This window comes from Zalophus californianus, chromosome 4 (genome assembly GCF_009762305.2).
Source record: "Zalophus californianus isolate mZalCal1 chromosome 4, mZalCal1.pri.v2, whole genome shotgun sequence".
Lineage (NCBI taxonomy): Eukaryota > Metazoa > Chordata > Mammalia > Carnivora > Otariidae > Zalophus > Zalophus californianus.
In genome coordinates this window covers 122114249-122135174 of record NC_045598.1, presented here as the reverse complement: position 1 = coordinate 122135174, position 20926 = coordinate 122114249, and the positions used below count along the sequence as shown (strand labels likewise).

General features: G+C 41.4%; 1 protein-coding gene across 2 annotated transcripts in view; it reads left to right on the top strand.

Annotated features, from left to right (window-relative positions):
• Positions 1-7049: 7049 nt before the first annotated feature.
• Positions 7050-20926, top strand: part of ASPH (aspartate beta-hydroxylase) — a 210560-nt gene continuing 196683 nt past the window's right edge. The window contains exon 1 of one of the 2 annotated variants that reach the window (XM_027567493.2): positions 7050-7458. In XM_027567493.2, the coding sequence (XP_027423294.2) occupies positions 7299-7458 (160 nt within the window). In that variant the 5' untranslated portion in view covers positions 7050-7298. The remainder of the gene's footprint in view (positions 7459-20926) is intronic. The other variant, XM_027567486.2, reaches the window with a different exon arrangement.

The following is a 20926-nucleotide window of genomic DNA, read 5'->3' as shown; positions in this document are numbered from 1 at the left end:
CCTAAGAGTGGGGATGGGAAGAAGGGGGCTTTCTGTGGATGGGTGAAGAAGATTCTCCCCCACAAACCAGGCCTTCTCACCTGCTTTCTAAGCCCCAGCCATGGAAAGCGTTTTAGCTCTGAGTCCACAGCATAGCTCAGGCTGAAAGTATCTAGGTCTGCATTGTTGACAGGCCAGTGAGAAAAGGCCACGGGGAATGGACCCCAGATCACCACACTCTGCGTGCTCCCCTTTTCCTTTGTGCCCAGTATGTGTAGCAGAATGAAATAGGGCTACCATCGCGGGCAGTTTGGGAGGGGAAAATTTATCAGAGAATACCGGAAGGGGAAGGGGCAGAGGTATCCCTCACATCTTCCCACAACGCCGATGCTTTGAGGCAACGGACGATAAAGGACTGAGGGGCACACCGCAGTGCTTGGTCACGGCCACCCCTCCTCTCTAGCTTCCTGAGTTATGGGTCACACACGCACAAGCAGGAATTAGACTTGAACAAGCATAATTCGTTGCATGTTGCTGCTTATAAGATCTGCTCCTTCTGAGAACTTGAATTTGAGTCCAACAGGTACGTATGTTTAATACTTGAAGTGATCCTTTTAACTTTAGACTTGACTATTTTTTTCAGAATGAGATGAAAATCTGAGCTGATAGTACACAATAACTGATGTGAAATTTACCAAATTCTTAACATATAAACCATGGGCCCAACCAACTATAAATAATATTGAGGACAATTCTGGGGTCAATGTCTTCTAACTTGGAAATTGAAAAAAAAAAAGAAAGAAAGAAAGAAAGAAAGAAAGAAAGAAAGAAAGAAAGAAAGAAAGAAAGAAAGAAAGAAAGAAAGAAAGAAAGAAAGAAAGAAAGAAAAGAAAAAGAAAAAGAGAAAAGACCCAGGCAAACCTAGTTAATGGGATAAACCTTTTTTTCCAACCTAGTTTTATTCATAGATTCTCTTCTCTGTCTCATGCTGGTCTGATTTGGAAGTCACATCATTATTTTGAGGCTCTCATTCTAATTGTAGAGAGTTGTTATTTTGTCTGTTTATGATTGGTCAGATTTCATGTTTTAAATTGGTACTGATTAAACATAGTTCTCTACCTCAGACTACCACATTTCCTAAGTGATTACTGCATAGATTCATACAATGGTTCTATGTCTTCCTGTGCTTGCTTTTTAGTTTCTCACTTGAGTTATTTATGGCTGCCCATAACTGCATGATGGGATAATTGCTGAATGGACCGCCCTTACCTATTTTTAAGAAAATAACTAAAATTTTAGGTTCTGTACTACTTGAAAATATTTTCACTTCTGTCAAAAGAGACATTGATTTTATATATATTTTTTGCATTACTATCAAATACAGCCCTGGCCTTATAAATACAAGTGGATTCCCAGTACTTAAATGGCTATTTCATACTTATGCATAGAGTAAATAGAGTCCTCACCAAGAACATTTCAGCTTGAGAGGTATGGTGGGGCTTGGGGCTAAGCCATTAGCGTAACAAGAGTCCTGTGGTCCTTTGGACTGTCCAGCGAAAGCATTCCCCAGGCAGAGGAACAGCAAGTGCAAAGAGTCTGAGGTGAATACACTTACGTAATACCGACTCTGTGCTAGACACTGCCTGATTCAGAAGGATGGATCCACAGACAAGGGGTCAGCCGTCCTCACCCTGCTCTGTACTCTGCACACAGTTCCTAAATATTGTTTGTGACTTAGTTTATTTTTATACAAGCCTAAGCACTATATCAAGCTGTTCTCATTTGATTTCAATTCTCTCAAATTTGGGAAAGAGAATTTTTCTTTAAAAATAACCTCTTGTGGGGGCACCTGGGTGGCTCAGTTGTTAAGCATCAGCCTTCGACTCTGGTCATGATCCCGGGGTCCTGTGATGGAGCCCTGCATCGGGCTCCTTGCTCAGCGGGAAGCCTGCTTCTCCCTCTCCCACTCCCCCTGCTTGTGTTCCCTCTCTCGCTGTGTCTCTCTCTGTCAAAATAAATAAATAAATAAAATCTTAAAAAAAAAAAACCCTCTTGTGCTATGTCTAAATGGTCAAAAATTCTGCACTTGAGTCTTTACACAAGTGGTTCTCTAAAGATACCATTTGGTAGCTGCATTCCTCAATTCTTCTTTTGTGTTGGAGCTGGAAAAACTATGTGCAATGTGGATACCATAAAGAAGCAGGGAAAATAGCATCAGAATTTGTGAGACAGGTGCTTGGAAGGGATTTCCATGAAGTTCTACTAGATTGATACCCTGCAGAAGCTGGGAGGAGCAGCTTTAGTAAACATCGGGGATACTGGTGTCTGTCTCTAACTCAAAGGGATCTGCCCCAGAGAAATGAGTTCATCGAGTGATGAAGTCAGCATTGTAGCAGTTCCATGAAAAGTTACAAAATATTCAGGACTACTAGTTTATAGCTACAATATAATGCTGAACAAATTTTAAGTGTAATGGATATTGTACTCCTTAAAAGCATACTGTAGAATTTCAAATATATTAGCAGTGGTCTTTAGGTTAATAAAATCTTGTTGCAATGATACAAGGAGACCCTCTTTATTTTCTATGCTAGCAAGTTCTATGACAGTCTCTTAGGGATTTTTTTTTCTTTCTCTTTTTTTTTTTTTTTCTGGTACGAGCTCAGCAATGCCTGTCATGTGCTTATGAAATTGCAGAATAGTTTTGAGTCAGAATGATGACAGTGTAAAAAGGCCCGAGTCAATACTAATTTGATGTAGGGTATGCATGATTTCTCACCAACTACCAAGGATTTGAGTTGGCTAATTGATTCAGTTTCGCATTATGGTAATAACGTTATTTGTTGTAAGGCAAATATATCTGCTTTGCATATTTAGATTTGATAAAATTGGAGGATCCTAGAAAGTGGTTTCGGGATACTTTTCTTTTGACTTAGGGGAACTGTTTATACATGAAGAGAATGGTAGTTTTCATGAAAGACAAATGATTACTTTAGCTATACATACACACACACATTAGATCCTTGAGGCAAATAAAGTTTAAGTAAAATTATTATCTTGCAAACAACTGAACCCTTGAGATTCCTCCACATTTTTTTTCTGTTCTTGATTTCTCTGATACTTTCTAAGGACTTCTAAATCGCACTAATATTTCCTTTTATATACTGTAGAATTGCCATGCCTATAAGCAGTTGTTACTCTCTAATTATTTTGACTTTCTCTCCAGGTTTAAGGTTCTTTCTGGCATTAAGTTTGAAACTTAAGAAGAATCAATTAATTTTATGAGTTCCCTGTACTAGGACACTTAAGAGCTAGCAATAACCATTACATAAATGCTGTTTATTAGGAAGGGAATTTGGAACTAAGAAGTACCAGTCCTGATAGAAAATATCAAGAAGCAAAATGAAAAAAGAAATGATAGATTGCTTAGGTAGTATGTTTTCAGATTATTTTTCCATATTGCAACACAAGATTTCTTTTTTTACATTTTATTTATTTTATTATTATTTTTAATGATTTTATTTATTTATTTAACAGAGAGAGAGAGAGTAAAAACAAGGGGATCAGGGGAGGGAGAAGCAGGCTTCTTGCTGAGCAGGGAGCCTGTTGTGGGGCTCTATCCCAGGATCCTGGGATCACGACCTGAGCTGAAGGCAGACGTTTAACTGACTAAGCTACCCAGGTGCCCCAAGATTTCTTTATTTTTTTTAAGATTTATTTGAGGGGGAAGGGGCAGAGGGAGAGACAGAGAGAGAGAGAGAGAGAGAGAGTGAGAGAGAGAGAGAATCTCTGGCAGACTTCCTGCTGAGTGCAGAGCTGGACACAGGGCTCAACCGCATCACCCCAAGATCACAACTTGAGCCAAAATCAAGAGTTGGATGCTCAAGCAACTGAGGCACCCAGGTGCCCCACAATAGAAGATATCTAATTCAAATCTGTTTTTGACTAGGTTTAAAATTATTTCTGCTCATATAAATTCACTCCATATGTTTATAATGTAGATACATGCCAAGCTTATTTTTTCTATAGTAATATAAAGTCAAGCTGTTTGGTGAAAATGACAGTTCATTTACTTGTTGAAATATAACCAATACAAGAATAATCGCTTTGAGGACATTTTGAGTAGGAGAGGACACTTTGAGAATGCCTTAAAAGTACTCTTGTACTGACCAGCATAGCCTTCATGGCAACAAATTCCACTAATATAAAATGAAAACATACAATTGAATCATGACCAGTTGAAATTCATTTTTTTCCACTATGGCAGAATTTACTATGGTAAATAAAGATGAGGAAATACACATTTTTAGTCTGCAATAATAAAATTTCACATTGGGAGGACTGCATATAAATGAGAGGCACTTTCTAGGAAGCAGGCTAAAACGCAACTTTAAAACAGTGTTCTAATAGGTATAAGTAAGTCCAGAAATACCTAATTTGGAAAGCATTTGACTAGAGGTTGTGAAAGGTCAACAAAAGAAAAAAAAAAATCTAGGACAAATCTTGTCCTCAAGTTCTCACTTGCAAATCCCAGTGAAACCAATGGAAAGTTTATGGAAATATCTGAAAGGCACATTTGGCCTAGTTCAAAAGCTCTATTAAATTAGTATTTTAATACATTGTCCTAGTTAAGTCTTGTCTTTATGGTCCTTTTAACATTGCTTCACCCAGGGTTCATTCATAGCTTACTCAGAAATAACAGAAATGAGGATAGGCTAACAGGAAATTTGACCTTTTATTCAATTTCAAAGATACTTTGACTCCCTAACCTCCCCCAGCCCAATCCTGAGAAAAAACCTGTGTGAAGAAATTCATGGATCCAAGGCAAGCTTTGTGGTTTTTAATGCCCATAAAGTAGGAAGTATCAACAAGTATAAAATGTATAATACTGATGCTTAACTTTGGAGAATTTAGTCCCTGAAACTAAACTGTATATATGGCTGACAATATCTGATGTTTTAAATATTGTTATAAATTTTACTTTGTACTATTGTCAGTGTAGCTTTTACCTTGTGATACAAGGAGGAAGTCAGGTAACCTCTAACTTCCTGTGATCTGTATTTACAGAGCCTCTATTTTGGCCTGGTACTGCCTCAGTACCCAGCATTGGACCTCGTCAATAGTACCAGATTTGGTTTCTGGGAATGCGGGAGCAAAGCATCAGTTCATGACATTTGGGAGTCAGTTATCAAAGATTTGACTTCCTCAAAGAGGTGGATTTTGATAAGCATCCACCATCAGCTTTTAGATCTATCATTGAAGATAGGATCAAGGAGACCTCAGGGACACCTGAGGTGTCCCTGAGGTCTCCTTAGGGAGATTATCTGCTATCTGCTAAGAGAAGAGGGAGCCAGGTGAGACAATCAGGGACCTGAGGTGTCCCTGAGGTCTCCTTAGGGAGATTATCTCCTATCTGCTAAGAGAAGAGGGAGCCAGGTGAGACAATCTCTGCTCAAAACCAAGCCTTGTCTTGAAAGGAAAATTTGGACCATAAACTATGGAACCAGATGGACTGAGTTCATATCCCTGCTCTATCACTTACTACTTACTTACTATGACCTCAGTTACTTTGTTTAACCTCTCTGGGCCTCAGTGACCTCATCCCTAAAAAATGGACACAAACTCAGGATTTTGTGAGAATTTAAGAGTTCAAATATCTAGAGCATTGTTTTTCTCACTTTTTCTCACTTCGGCTCTCATTATTATTTTATACTGAGTACTCTCACTTAGATTTGTCTCTTAGCCCAGCTCCCTACCCCCCACTGAAATAATGTAAGGTGGCTTGGATGGGAGAAAGGATGTGTAGAGGCAGAAAGAGATGTGGTAAGATAAAAACAAAGAGCTGCTTCAGTAAAAACTGGGAGCTCCCCTGCCCCTGTTATATCCTGACAACTACCTGACATTATTTCACAAAAAAGAGAGAGAACTTCTTCCTCTATTCAACACGACCCTCAATGGGCCTCTCTGTATCACTAGGCAGTGCCCAAACAGCATCGAGCCATTCACAGCAGAAGAGTCAGGTGGACCCCGGGGACCTGCCAATAGGGGGTAGTGGGGTTGGAGAAGAGGAAGGAAACCAGATGCCACATTGCAACGCTTTCTCTCCTTCGGAGCCCTCTTGAGACACTTCCAGGAGCAAGGTTTCCAAAACATGATCAAAAACTGGGGGAAGGTTTTAAGAAGTTGCCAGAAATGTATCAAATCACCAAACGTTTCTTACTTATCGGTTACGCGCCAGGACTTGGCGACACAAAGATGATGGTGACGTCCCTGACCGCAAGTTCCTGTCTGGATCATCCATGGGCCCAGATATTTTTAAGACCACGTGAGGCCTTCAGTTCAGGCCCTGACAGCTCGACAGCACAGGAGGGGACCCCCGGTTGGGGACAGCTAGGAAAGATGACTGTGGACATTAGCCCGGCAGACGGAGATTTCAAATAGAGGGTGCCATCCAGGGCAAGAAAATGAACTTTTTGTTTAACATTTACACTCGCGCCTTTTAACTAAGATTCTCTGAAAATACTGATGGCATAAACAAAATCAAGTCCTGCTTTAAAACCCAACTGATCAATTAACGTATAGCTTAAGCATTGAACTACTCCTAACATCACCATTTCAGAAATGCTTTAATATGAATACAGACGAGAAACACAGCTCTTTCGCAGGGAGCGGGACTGCATTCTTTGGAGTCTATGTGTACAGCGAAGTGGGACGTGAACAAAATTCCCAGCCAGGCCACGCTTGGTGCGAACGCTGCACACGTGCCCGTCGGCCCCGCCTCCGCGCCCCGCCCCATCCAGCCGGAGCGTAGCGGGTCCGCCAACGCTCGCGAGAGCCCTCTTGGCTTCCACGTTTGCCACGTTCCAAAGGACCGAGACAGACTGGAAAGCCGAAGGCGGCTCGCGCCCAGGGCAGCCCCAAGTCTTCAGGGGGTGGGGAAGCACGGCAGGGTTCCGCCCCTCCACAGAGGCCGTTGTGACTGGCTCTACCCTCCGTCACTCAGCCTTCCGCGGGCGGGGGAGGAGGCGGGGCTCGGGCGGGAAGGGGCGTGACCGGAGGGGAGGGGGGCGGCCTGCGAGCCGCGCGCTCTCGCCGGGGAAAGCAGTCACAGGGTCGGCGCACGCGAGGCTTGGGCGCGCGCAGCCAGCACGCGGGCGAAAGTCCTGGGAGGCGCGGCGGGCGGTGCCGAGACACAGGCGCTGCTGCAGGAGCAGCGGCCCGCACCCGCCGCAGTGCCTGCCGCCGTTAGCGGCCCCCGCGCCTCCGGTGTCCCGGCTCACCGAGGGAGCCCCCACCCCTCGCCCGTTCCAGGAGTCCGCGCAATGGCCCCGCGCAAGAATGCCAAGGGCGGCGGCGGCAACAGCAGCAGCAGCAGCAGCAGCAGCAGCGGCGGCGGCTCTGGCAGCAGCGGCTCTGGCAGCGGCAGCCCGGGCGCGGGCACTAGCGGCGGCGGCGGCGGCAGCAGCCCCGGGGCCCGGAGAGGTCAGCGGCGTGCCGAGGCGGGGGTGTGGGGCCGGGGGCCGGGGGCCGGGAGCCGGGACCGGCCGGGCGGCTGGCGCTGCGGTTCCATCTCCCCGGATCCCGCCGTGCATCTCCTTCATCCGCGTCGCTCCTCCTTTTGGCGCGGGGCGGAGGCCGCGCTCCGTGGGCCAGGCGGGCGGACCCAGGGGCCGGGCGGAGCTGGGTCCGCGGCCTTGGGGTGGTCGCGCTGAGGAGCCCCTTCCCGGTTGAGCCCTCACCTGCAGGGCGCAGCCGGGAAGGAAGTTATTGATCTACCCTTTCTTGGCTTTGCGCGGAAAGAAAGGTGGGAGGGAGTAAGAGAACCAGTTTACCTTTGCCTTGCATATTTTGGGGAGTTTGGAAATGAGCCAAAGTCGGAGAAAGTAAATTCCTGCCAAACCAGTGGCTTTTAAGAGCAACTCAAAGGATAATATTCTGTGTGTGTGTGTGTTGGGAGTGTGTGCGGGGGGAGGGCGGGAATGATTTGAATGTTCTTGGAAATTATTTTAAATATTTTTGCTTTTGGTAGCTTTCTTAATATGCGTTGTAGTCGCCTTGAAAGTATCATAGAATATCATAGAATACCAGGTGAACTTCTCTATTTTTTCACTGTCTTCTCTTTTTTAAAAATACATGTTGGATATTCACCTTTCTCCTCCATGTGCTTACCCAGCAAAGAGAACAGTGCAGATGTTTTAAATCTGTTTCATCTCATATTTCAGTGGTTCTCAGTTTGTTATATACTTCCTTTGACTCATTTAGGACATTGAAACTGCAGTACACGTGTGTGAATGTGAGCTGTAATTTTTCCTTTTTGAAATGATTTAAATTTCTTGTTTACTGAGGTCTACATGTAATCATTTATATAAAGGAAATAAGTTAGATAACTATAGTCATACTTCAAATAACTTTTTTAATAAGCACTTATCACCATATGAAAGTATCTTATTTTCCTGTGTATTGTCTTCCTGTCTTACCCCCCTCCTTGTTCATTCGTATTGCCAACTCCTAGAATAGTCCTGGACTTAATAGGTGCTCAATAAATATTTGATTAATGAGTGAATGAATACATTTAAAGGGCGAACGTAGTGTAAACTCATTGCACAAATTTACATTTTAAGAGCTAATATTTGTATTGTAAATGAAAAAAGATACACACAATTTGAAGTTCAAAGAAAGCATATTAATTCACCTTTGACATAAGTAAAAGTTTGTGTTCCTTTGTCGCCTGTCCCTAAATGCCAGTCGGTTGCTTAAACAGGCAGAAGAGTACATGAACTGTCTCCGGCAGCTTTGGCTACCCTTTTAAAAATTTCTAAATGGGAAGGTCCTAAACACCAAGCAGGGAAAGCTGATGAACAAGACTGTTTATTGTTTTGTTAATGTTAACGGTTGTCAGAAGTTTTCTGTAGCTGTTTACAAGTGAAGCACATCTTTGTTCCATTTTATTCTTTGTACTCATGGGTAGAAGAGGCCTGATTGCATCTGAGGAAGTCACTGTATAAGGACTATTATTGGGTTCAAATTAGTATGGGGAAGTGTATATTGTGTTCCCACCACTACTGGTTCTTTAATAACTGAACCAGTTTTAACAGGCAGGTAATAAATTTAGGAAATGTTATGACCTGAATGTATTCTGACTTTGATATTTAGATGTTTTAGAGCTTCCCCTGTCCATATTTAAGGATCTATAGCCTTTTAAGCATTATTCACCTTGATTGCATGATTGTCATTAAAAGACATGGTATGTAAAAAACATAACTATATTACAAAAACAAAACACAAAACATTTTTAAAGAGTTGGTATTGGAGTCTTGCATGTTACATAATGAGTAGTTTTTTTCCGCAGCCATTTTTTATAGTAAATATTGAGTTCTGACTGTGTGCCAGGTAGAATGCACTGGATGGAAACAGGGATTCTTTCAGTCTTAAACAGTTACACCACAGTGTGAAAGTGTGATTCTATTTATATTGTTTGCTTATAGCAGGTTATACCTGGAAGATAAAGCCGACCTCCTTTTTGTGGCTATGTTTATTGAGTCTTTGAGGTATAGACGTTGATTCCCAAACCATTCTCATCTGCTAGGGAAATCATAGAAGCTGAAGAAATTTTAGCAGTGGTATCACCCTAAGGCCCATCCAGTTCCCTCCTCTAATTTTATGGATGAGGAAATTATTGCCCAGAAAAGTTATATAGTTCATTGAAGGTTGTGTAGGTCTTGGAAGCCCAACCAGTTAATGGAAGATCCAAGACTAGAACTCAAGTTTTCTATCACTCATGCATGATACCATAATACTTGAATTTTAGGTCCTCTAATTTGTAAGATTTTATGGGAATTTTAGAGTTGAAGTAGATTATCTCTTTCCTTCTGTAGATTATCTCTTCCTCTCTGGTTCTGTCTATGGCATACTTCACCAAGTTATTTAATTAAAAAAGTATGCTTTTTTAAAGATCACTAATTAAATTTGACTAAAATTATGTTTGAAATAGTACATTTGAAAATCTTAGTTTGAGAAGAAGTACATGGGCTCAAATAGTAAGTTTTTTGAGATGTTTTGCATTGGTTATCTGAAGTTGATGACATTGGTCACATTAAACAATATTTACTGAATTTTTGTACGAAAGTATGGGGGGGGAAGGACTCAGTCCTTTGAAACATTCATTTTAGGGAACAAGTGATTATCTGGCTTTCTCTTTATTTTGGTGATCGTTTTGTTGAAAAATGATGTTTAGAACTTAGGGGATTTATATAATGGCTATTTTAAAGCAAGTGCCTGCTTTTCATTTAAGTCTTCAGCTTAAACTGAAAACCAATAAAATGTCTAGTTTCATAGAGAGCTCAGTTTTACCTCTTCAGTTTTACTCTTTAAAATATAAAAGAAACATGAGTAAATTGGACATCTTACCTTAACTTGCATATAAAAATTTCATTTGCATGGACAGTTGGGCCCAGGGGAAACTTAGTTCAGATTTATTGATTGGAAAAATTTTGGTTGGGAAGGATCAAGGTGGCCTCTTGGGCTTAGTTTGTAGTTTACAGACTCTGGTATGTGTAATGTTTTTGTTTAGCTTTTCCCTTTTGAGTATCATTAAGTCTTTCCCTGGAGCTTCCTATGAGCTACAGGGATGTAAACATCTGTTTGTCAAATAGTGTCAGGCTACTACGTTACCCTTTACCAGTAGGTGTCACTGTAGAATACTTTTTCCTTTTTCAGTTTGAAGTTTTGATTATATAATACCACTTAGTTTTTTAATTTAATCAGTTCTGTACAACATACTCAGAACTATTGATGGACAACTGCTTAAAAACTTGTAGGCATTGCTCTCAAGGTCTCTAACAGTAGATTTTGAAATTTATCAGTAAGAGTTTGTCCCTAGCAGCCTTATTTATTTAGCTTATCTTACTTAGAATTAAATGCATTCATTTTTTTTTAAGATTTTATTTATTTATTTGATAGAGCCAGAGAGCACAAGCAGTGGTGGTTGGGGGTGGGGAGGGGGGTACGGCAGAGGGAGAGGAAGAAGCAGGCTTCCGGCAGAGCAGGGAGCCCAATGCAGCTGGATCCCAGGCCCTGCACCCCTTCCCTCCTCCCCCCTTCTCCCCCTCCCCCCATCATGACCTGAGTTGAAGGCAGACACCCAACCCACTGAGCTGCCCAGGTGCCTCTATAATTAAACGCATTCATATAGTATCTGTAGAACTTATGCATTCACAGATTCATCTGATGAATACTAATCATTTAGAAATTTGTTTTTTCTATTTTCAGTATAGCTTGGACTCCTTGTAACGAACAGATACAACGCACTGCTGATTTTATTCTGGCTCCCTTGAATGCAGAGGCCTTGGTGAAATTCCCTTTCTTTATCCATAGGCTGTCAGTTAGGGCCAGTTGCTGAATCCTCTGTTAGTCATTCTAGGATGAAAAGACAGGATGAAAGCTACAAGAACTGTGTGTGCTGTTTTGTGTTCAGATGAACAGCATTTTGTCCAGCCAGATCATTTGAAACCAAGTACTAAAAAATGTTCTGAGGGAATTCTTGAACACATTTTAAAAAGACCAGACATATTAACCTGTAGGAAGTAAAAGGAAACGTCTGTATTTTAGTCTTTAAAATCATGTGTGGCAGAGAGATTACTAGAAAAGGAAAAGTTTTCTTTTCAGCTAATTAGCAACAAAGTAACTTTGATAAAGGCCCATGTGAACTATCTACCTTATTTTTAGTCAGTACAGAAATATAACCCCTGAGCTCTCCAGTCCCTGACCCCGCCCCCCCCAAGGAATGTACTTTAGGAGTCTGTTGACCTGGATTCATATCCATTTAAAAACTGTGTAGCAAGTCTCTCCGAATCTCTTATCCTGATCTCTCCAAATTGAAGAAGTCTTCTCTTATTTCAGGGTTGTGCTAGCCCTCAAACCAATTTTCTATGCCTTTGTAAGGTTCACCTCAGATATATTCATTAAAGTTTCTCTAAGGGTAAGGGTGAGTACAAAACTTTGGAGAACCTAAGGGTGCAGAGCTAAGCAGGTCATTGCATGCTTGACTTTTTTTTTTTTTTATGATTTAGAAACAAATCCTCTTCGGTTACATTGTGTTAGCATATGTGTTGTAAGTGAAACGGCTGCTCTAGCAGTTGTGTTTCTGCTGTGGCTTTGAGGACCACTTGGTGCATTTTTGTCCACCTTGGAAGGTGAAGGTGCACCATTTGTAGATCTGTTACATTATTTTATTTTACTAGAGCTCACATACATTTTAGTCTCTTGATGCTGTTTTTAATATCATGAAAATAGGCAACTTTGTGTCTTGGATACTTTGCATCTCCTAAGTAGTTCAACTTCATTCTGTACTAAGGTACAAAAAAAAAGTTTTTTTAGATTTTATTTATTTGACAGGGTGAGTGAGCACAAGCAGGGGGAGCGGCAGGCAGAGGGAGAGGGAGAAGCAGGCTCCCCGCTGAGCAGGGAGCCCAATGCGGGGCTCAATCCTAGGACCCTGGCCCGGGATCGTGACCTGAGCCCAAGGCAGACACTTAACTGACTGAGCCATCCAGGTGCCCCTACAAAAAAAAATTTTTTTTTAAATTAACTTCCCTTTAGTAACACCTGAAGGTACGGAGAACCCATCTACAATTTACCTCGTCTCTGGGGAGAGCATCAGCCACCTGTTGGGAGATGTGGAGGTGCTTGGGTTAGCTCCTCTGTTTCGGTATCTGCTGCCCCAGGATCCACTCAGTACTGCACGCATGGGTGTGTGTCTGTCTGGGTGGGTGCATGTCTGGTTCCGTTCCACAGTTCTGGCGATTTCTGCTAGAAGACTAGATGTTCGTTTCTTTTCTATATGCCAACTGTAGGGGTATATCCTGGAGTCCTGTGCTTTAACCTTTTCTCTTTCTTCTGGTGGTGTGGGGAGCCAAGATGGTGTTTTCTTGTCATTCATTATTTATTTTTTAAAAAAATGTATTCTTCTGAAATGGGAGAGCTTCAGGCATTTGGTCTGCATTTGATACTTGTTTTTCAGGGATGTGTCTTAGTTACCTTTGGCCGATGTGGTTATCTTTTAATGGCAAATCACTAAATGCAGTTTAGTTCTGATCAGATTGATGACCCTTGAGGACAAATTTGCTATAGATAACCTATTAGACTCAAAGGAAAATCTGAACTTACTTCATGAATAAATTTTAAAAAAATAGTTACATAAGGACTTTTGAAGGGTTTGGGCTGTTCTTTGGCCCCTTGTGAGATCCAGGTGGCTTGTCTAGTCATTCTGGCTGTAGTGTAACTGTCATTATCTGCCACAGTTGTTCTCTGTGCTCTAAAGCAGATAGGGTTAGTGAATTAAATGGGGCTGGGCTGGTGGTGGAGGGGTGTCCCATTATAGCAGAGTGGAAGGCCCTCTTGCAGGGCTTGGAGAAATGCCAGCACTTCTCTCCCACATATGTGCCTGCACATTTAACCCAGTGACTCATTCTGTATGGAAGCCAGCAAGCATCAGCCTTCATTTTAAAGTGAAAGAATATTGTTTGATAAAATAATTTGATTCCATAACCAGTAGGGTATAGACTCAGTGCTGTTTTGATGTCGTACTCTGTCTCTAACTTCTGTTTCATGTTTATCTTATCGCTAATAGACACAATCCCCTCCCCTTTTCCCCATTTTTCACCCTGTTTTAAATTTCACATTTCCTGAAAAGATATACTGGAAAGCCCTTTTGGTCTTAACGTGTGCATGTACATTTTATTTAGGAGCAGTTAACTTTTTTTTTCTTACATGAAAATAAACTGTGTTGTAAATGTGTCGAAAGACTAGCGTTTAACTTTTTCATTCTTTGAATCAAGTTGATTTGAACGATTGTCCCTGTCTGAATTTTAGAAATTAATTCATGCTTTTTTGTTGGTGAGCCATCTCTCTAACTTCTGCAACACACAGATTTCTGTGTACTGTTCTTTAAAGCTCTATCTCTTTGAAATATTGCATCTTGAAGACCTATCCACTGTCCAGGTGAAGAAATAAAATGTTGCCAAATTCTTGGTTTCTCCTCTCCTGTGCTAACCCTTCCCAGTCACTCTTACATGTTTTGTGATATTCTCCTGCATTTCTTTATAATGTATAATGTATAGACACCCAAGTAATATATATTATATAATGTCACGCTGCACTTTATATAACTAGGCGTCCATTTGTGTAAACATAACTATTGTCAAAAGCTGTATGGATGAAAACTGCCTAGGAAGTGTATCTTTGTGTAGCACATGTGAAAAGCTTTGTGACCAGGCTTATACTTGGCAGAGTAGCTTGCCACCATTTGTTTGGGATTCTACCAGCTCTGGCTCTTTGTTTTCACATAGACAGCCCCTCCCCTGTATGAATGTACCACTTTTTTGGTTAGCTGTGGTGCTGGCAAAGACCACTTGGCTTGTTGAGTTTCCTTCTTTCAGACACTGCTGTTCTGAACACCTGCGGCTGCCCACCCCCATGTGTACATTCCGAAGGGCTTTCCTAGTTGGGAATTGGTGGTCATAAAAATACACCTGTTGGGATGCCTGGGTGGCTCAGCCGGTTAAGTGTCTGCCTTCCGCTCAGGGCATGATCGTAAGGTCCCGGGATTGAGCCCCGCATCGGGCTCCCTGCTGAGCGGGAGTCTGCTTCTGCCTCTGCCTGCCGCTCCCCCTGCTTGTGCTCTCTCGCTCTTTCTCTCTCTCTCTCTCTCTCATTAAAAAAAAAAAAAAATGCATCTATTAAACTTAACTTGCTCCTGCCATCTACGTGGTCGTATTAGGTTTGCGCTCCCACTCATGCAGGATACAGCTCCTTTTTGCCGGAACCACATTACCGGCGCTTGGTAAGGCTTGATATTCGCAAGTTTAGTGGGTGTGATATCGTTGTCTTGTGGTTTCAACTTGCATTTACTTGCCTGTTATTCCCGAGAATAGCCATTTGTGTTTCTTTTTCTGTGAATTGCCTGTTCATTGAGCATGTCTGTTTTTCTGGTGTGTGGTAGTTGTTGTTCATTTTGTTTTTTATTTTTCGTTTTGATTTGTAGAATTTCTTTTCTATATCCTGAACCTTTTGATTATTTGTAAGGTGAAGGGCTTCTCCCAATCCGATTATTTGCCTTGTCATTTTCTATACCATATTTAGTTGAACAGAATTTTGAGATTTTAACATCTTAATATTATAATTTTTACTTTATGGTTTGTACCTTTGTGCTTTAAGACATCCTTTCCAAAACAGAGATCGTAAAACATTCTCTTATTTCTTCTAAAATATCTTAAATTTTGTCTTTTCACATGTAGATCTCTAAACTACCAAGTGTAGATTTTATTGTCTATATTGTGAGGTAGAGGTCTAATTCAATATTTTTAAAAAACGGATGATGAAAATTTCCTGTACCCTCAGTCGAAGTGTCTTCTTTCTATGCTAATCCGTGGGATCATGTATTGTATATAAATCTGTGTGGCTCTGTTTTATTCCAAGCATGTAGGAGCAATGCCTCACCGAGTCACTCTATAGCATATCTGATCAGGCAAGTCCTCTGCCTTGTCTCTTTACCATTGTCCTTGCTGTTTTTGAACCTTTCCTTCTGTGTGACTGTACTGTTTAGCGTGAGCTTATCAAGTAAGTTTCATGAGAAGTGTTTCAGGATTTTGACCGGAATTATATTGAATTTATAGCATAATTTGGGACAAATACACAGTTATAAAGCCAGGTCTTCCTATATGTGAACATAGGATAATTTCCTATTTATTTAAGTCTTATCATTAATTTTCATAATTTTATCCAAAAGTTATACACATCTTTGATTACATTTAGCCTGGGTACTTCATGTATTTTTGTTTTTAAACTAATATTTTAGTATGAAAAATTTAGAATATGCACCCAAGTTTTAAAGAGGATTGTATAGTGACCCTACCACCTAGATTTTACAGTGGTTAACATTTAAATTATTTGCTTTATAACATATCAATCAATTAATCTGTTTTTTATGCATTTCAGAGTAAGTCGTAGACATCAGTATACCTCACTCCTAAACATTTACATATGTCTGACATTAACTAGAGCTCAACATTTGTTTATGGTTTTCGCCACCTGAAGTAATGTTTGCATACAGTGAATTGCACAAATCGTAGTATATTATTCTCAAGTGGTCTTTATAAATGTTTACATCTGTGTAACCCAGGCAACCTGTTAAGATAGAGAATATTTCTGTCACCTCAGAAAACTCCAGTCTCTTCCTTGCCACCACCTCTGCCTTCAGAGGCAATCATTGTACTAAATTTTTTCACCATAGATTGGTATTGTCTGTTTTGGAACTTTATTTTGTAAGTACTTTTTAAGTCTTCTTTGAGTCAGCATATTTTTGAGGTTCATCCATGTTGCATGTATGAGTATCTTGTCGTGTTTGTTGCCAAGTGGTCCATTGTGTGACCAGAGCACAGTATGTTTTTCTGGTCTTTTACTGATGGACACTTGGGCTATTCCTAGTTTGGAATATTATGAAGAATATTCTGTGAATATTGTAATATTGGAGATTTCTTTTTTTTTATTGGATGTATGTCTTCATTTCTCTGAGTAAATACCTAGGAGAGGAATTACTGGGTTATAAGGTAGGTGTTTGTTTAGTTTTATAAAAGAACTGCCAAATTATTTCCCAGAGTGGTTGTACAATATATTTTACACGCCCACCAACAGCATGTGGGAATTCTAGTTGTTCTACATCTGTACCAACATTTGGTGTTGTCAGTCTTCTTAATTTTAGCCATTCTGGTGGGTGTCAGTGGCTTCTCATTGTAGTTTAAAATTACATTTCCCTGATGACTAGTGATGTCATATAGTTTTTCTTGTGGTTATTGGTCATATACATTATCTTCTTTTGCAAAGTTTCTGTTTACCTCTTTTGCCTATTTTTTATTGCCTTTTTTTTTTTTTTGGTCTTTTTGTTACTGAGTTGTAGCTTTAATATATCCCAGATAGAAGTTCTTTTCAGATATATGTACTGCAAATAATTTCTTCCAGTCTATAGCTTACCTTTTTCTTAATAGTATCTTTTGAAGAGCAAATATTTTTATGTTGATGTTCACTTCATTTTTTAACGGTTTTTGCTTCCTTTATCTTGTCTAAGAAACTTCGCCTATTTTCTTTTTTTTTTTTCCTGTTTTCAAGTTACAAAGCTATCCTTTTATACATTCTTTTGGAAGTTTTGGGATTTTTTTTTGAGAGAGAGAGAGCATGTACACAAGTGGGAGTATGGTGCCGAGGGAGGGAGAAAATTTTAAACAGCTTCCAGGCCGAGCCTGGAGCTGACACGGGGCTCCATCTCACGACCCTGAGTTCATGACCTGGGCCAAAATCAAGAGTCAGACATTTAACCAACTGAGCCACCCAGGCCCCCCCTAAATTTTAAATATCTTTAAATTCTAGTTATTTTTGGGCACCTGGGTGGCTCAGTCGGTTAAGTATCTGCTTTTGGCTCAGGTCGTGATCTTAGGGGTCCTGGGATCGAGCCCTACATTGGGCTCCCTGCTCAGCGGGGAGTCTACTTCTCCCTCTCCCTCTGCGCCTTTCCCCCGCTCATTCTCCTTCTCTCTCTCTCCCAAATAAAAAAAAAAAAAAAGTATAGTTATTTTTGAGTCAGAATTTTTTGAGTCTTTAAAGTGAAAGTCTTTATAAAATAGACTGGATATTGTAATACCCGTGAGAAGGTAAACCATTGGATCCTGGTAATTTGGTTGGGTTGACTTGGTATGGAGCCCATTTTCCTGCTTAAACGATAGTGACTAGTACTGGATACATTACTTTTTTCCAAACTGAACTGTCTGTCTTCATGAGTAGAACATAATGCTTGTTTTCTGGAACTTTCAGGTTTATTTGATGATCTTATGGGTTTTAACTATTCAGTCTCTTTAGTTGTAACCAGTAAATACACCTGGAGGTCTAGGGTACCGGACACAGATCTGAGGTAACGGTTACTGAAGGGCTCTGTGTCTCATGAAGGTACTAGTAGATTTACATGTTGAACATTGATGTGCCCTGTGTTTCTGTTTCCATTTTGTTCTGTAAAACTATAAAGCTAGGACATCTTTAAGGTGAAGTTCATGTATGTGAAGGTGCAAAGCTCATAAAGCAACTTGTATTTTTTTTTTTCTTTCTGAAGTGGTACAGTATTTGTGCTAATAAGTCCCCAGCTACCTTTTCAAAATTCTCTTGTGATTAAGGAGACATTTAGGATGACTGAATAAGGTTGAGTAAGGTTGAGTAAGATGAAGAACTGTTCAGTAGCTCAGGTAAGTACTGATTTGGAATAAATTACATGTATTTGAGACCTTCCTCCTTAGCTGGCCCCTCAACAATGTCTTGCAGTCCACTGTGTGTTCTTAGTTGACATTTACCCATGTTGTCAGTACTAGCTATTTAAATCTTCAACTCCTTGAGCTCGAGGCCTTACTACTTCCCATTGCATTTTGGCAGATGACTTCCTCTCATTGTGTGGAGAAATCAGGGACATCCTTCAAGAGTTTCTCATCTTGGGGGCACCTGGTGGCTCAGTCAGTTAAGCGGCCAACTCTTGATTTTTAGCTCAGGTCCTGATTTCAGGGTCCTGGGGTTGAGCCCCAAGTCCGGCTCTGCCTTCAGCAGGGTGTTTGCTTGAGGATCCCTCTCTCCCCCCGTCCCGTGCTTTAAACTGACAGGAGGCTGATTTAGGCACACACCCCCCCCCCCCCCCCCCCCGCCTGGAGTGGGGAAACAGGGGTCTGGGACCTGGGATGGTTGCAAAAGCCAGTACAGTTGCGAATCTTGACAAGATATTGCCCTAATTTGCATGTGAGAGAGAGGGCAAGAACTGAGCTGGTGACGTATATCTTTAATGTGTAGTTCAGTACTGCCCCTTTTCTTTCTTTAGACTGAGGAGGAGGCCCAGTAGGGTGGAGGGTGAGTAGAGAGGAGCCAGTACCACAGATAGAAAGAATTTAGAATCTTGGCAGTCGCAGCTGTTATACACCTCTGGGCCCCCACCTGCCTAAGAAAAAAACAAAGACTAAGACAGGAGGCTGGGCCTCCCAGGGGAACCCTCACTGGTGTGTCCATACCGTGTTCTCACAGACCGGAGCCATCACTTACCTACCCCTGAGAACTCTCCTTCTCTACCCCTTCCCATAGCCTAGTCCCCTTTGTTTAGTTTTTCTCATTTAATGAAAAACAAAACAAAACACAAAACCTCCTTCTACTCTGCCTCTTCTACCCAGCCAAATAGCATAAATGAGTAATATGGGCTCCTTTTCTTCTTCCCTTCCCTTCAAGTCTTTCTGGTCAGAGTCAACAGAGACTACATTAACCCCAGCGCTACTGGGCTCTTGTACCTTTTCTTTATCTGCTCCCTGAGGGATAGTCTTCCCCGGGATTCTCTGCTGGGCCCTGTTCTAATCCCATGCTACACACTCTCCATAGCTTTAACTGCTGTCTGTCGATGGCTTCCAATGCTTGGTGCTCCTGAGCTATAAACTTACCTGGTAACAGTAATGGTAGAGGACAAACCTAGCTGCCACTTAGCGAATGCTCACTGTCTGTCAAACATTGTATGCTTCTTTAGCTTAGCATTTAATTCTCATAGTAATTCTCTTCCTCCTCTCTTTGTAGGTGAAGAAATGGAAACTTAGATTAATTTATCAAAGATCATGGAGCTAGTAACAGTGGGAACTGGAGTTGGGATCCCAATTCTGACTCTAGAGCTCCTTCAGTTGAACATTTCAGGTCCTCTAGTTGTTGCTTAGATTACTCCTAACTGGCCCTGTTTCATCCCTCTGTCATAGCCATCTTTATAAAGTGGAGATTAGGTCATGCCCCTTCTTTATTTGAAAACCTTGAGTGGTTCCTCAAGGACTCAAGATACTGTTTAAATTCTGTAGCGTGATCTAGGGAGCACTTCACGATCTTGCCCCCTCACCCTCTCCAGCCACTCTCTGCTTCCCTCTCTACGTTTATACTGATTAAGCCATATTCAGTCACTTTCTGTAGTCTCCGAACGTACACATGCAGTTTCTTCTAGGACAGCTCCTCGCTTTGCCTTTCCCTGCGTGATTCCTAAATAGCCTTTACAATTTAGTTCCTTCATTAGCCCTTCCTGTTCTCTCTTCGGTGTCTTCCCATACCCTGGGCTTCGTAACCCCCACACCCCAAGCACGAGGTTCTGTAGCACTCTCCACATACCACTGTTTTAGTGTCTTCATTCATTTATCGGTTCCTTCAGCAGATGAAAGTGTTATCAAGTATCGGACAACAAAACATCAGACTGGACTGGACCTGGATACTGGCTCTGCTACTCAGTAGCAACCAACTATTGGTTGCCCTTCAATAAAGTCATCAAACCTCTCTTAGCATCTTTAACTTTTCTCCATCTTTAAAATAAGGATAGCATTACTTGCATCATAGTTACAAAGATTGACTACACAGTGTCACATAGTAAGCATCTCATTAATACACTTATTAAAAGTGGTGATGGTGATATTCCTGTGAACAAAACAGACGTTTGTTTTGGACTGCAGTGATCTGTGGTCTTCCATTCTTGCTTGATGGTAAGGGCGGCATCTGCGTTAGGAACAGATACCAGACTCAGACTTCCATAAACAATTAGGACTTTTCTTCCTTTAAAGAGATGTGGTGCGATGATTCCAGACGTGGTATGGTCAGTGGCTCGAGATGTCTTCGGGGCCTTGTGTTCCTTCTGCTTCTCTGCTCTTAGCATAGGTGTCACCTTGAGGCTGCTTCCTCTCCTGGAGCCAAGATGGTAGCCAGAGGCGATTGGGATCGCATGCTTCCTTGTTCATGTTCAGTGGAAGAAAAGGGGCTTCTTTTTCTCATTTGCTCCGAGTAAGAGTCCTTGCTGCTGATTGGTTTCGACTGGCTTAGGCCTGCCTATCTCACCCGTCCCTGGCTGTGGGGGCATTACCATGATCGT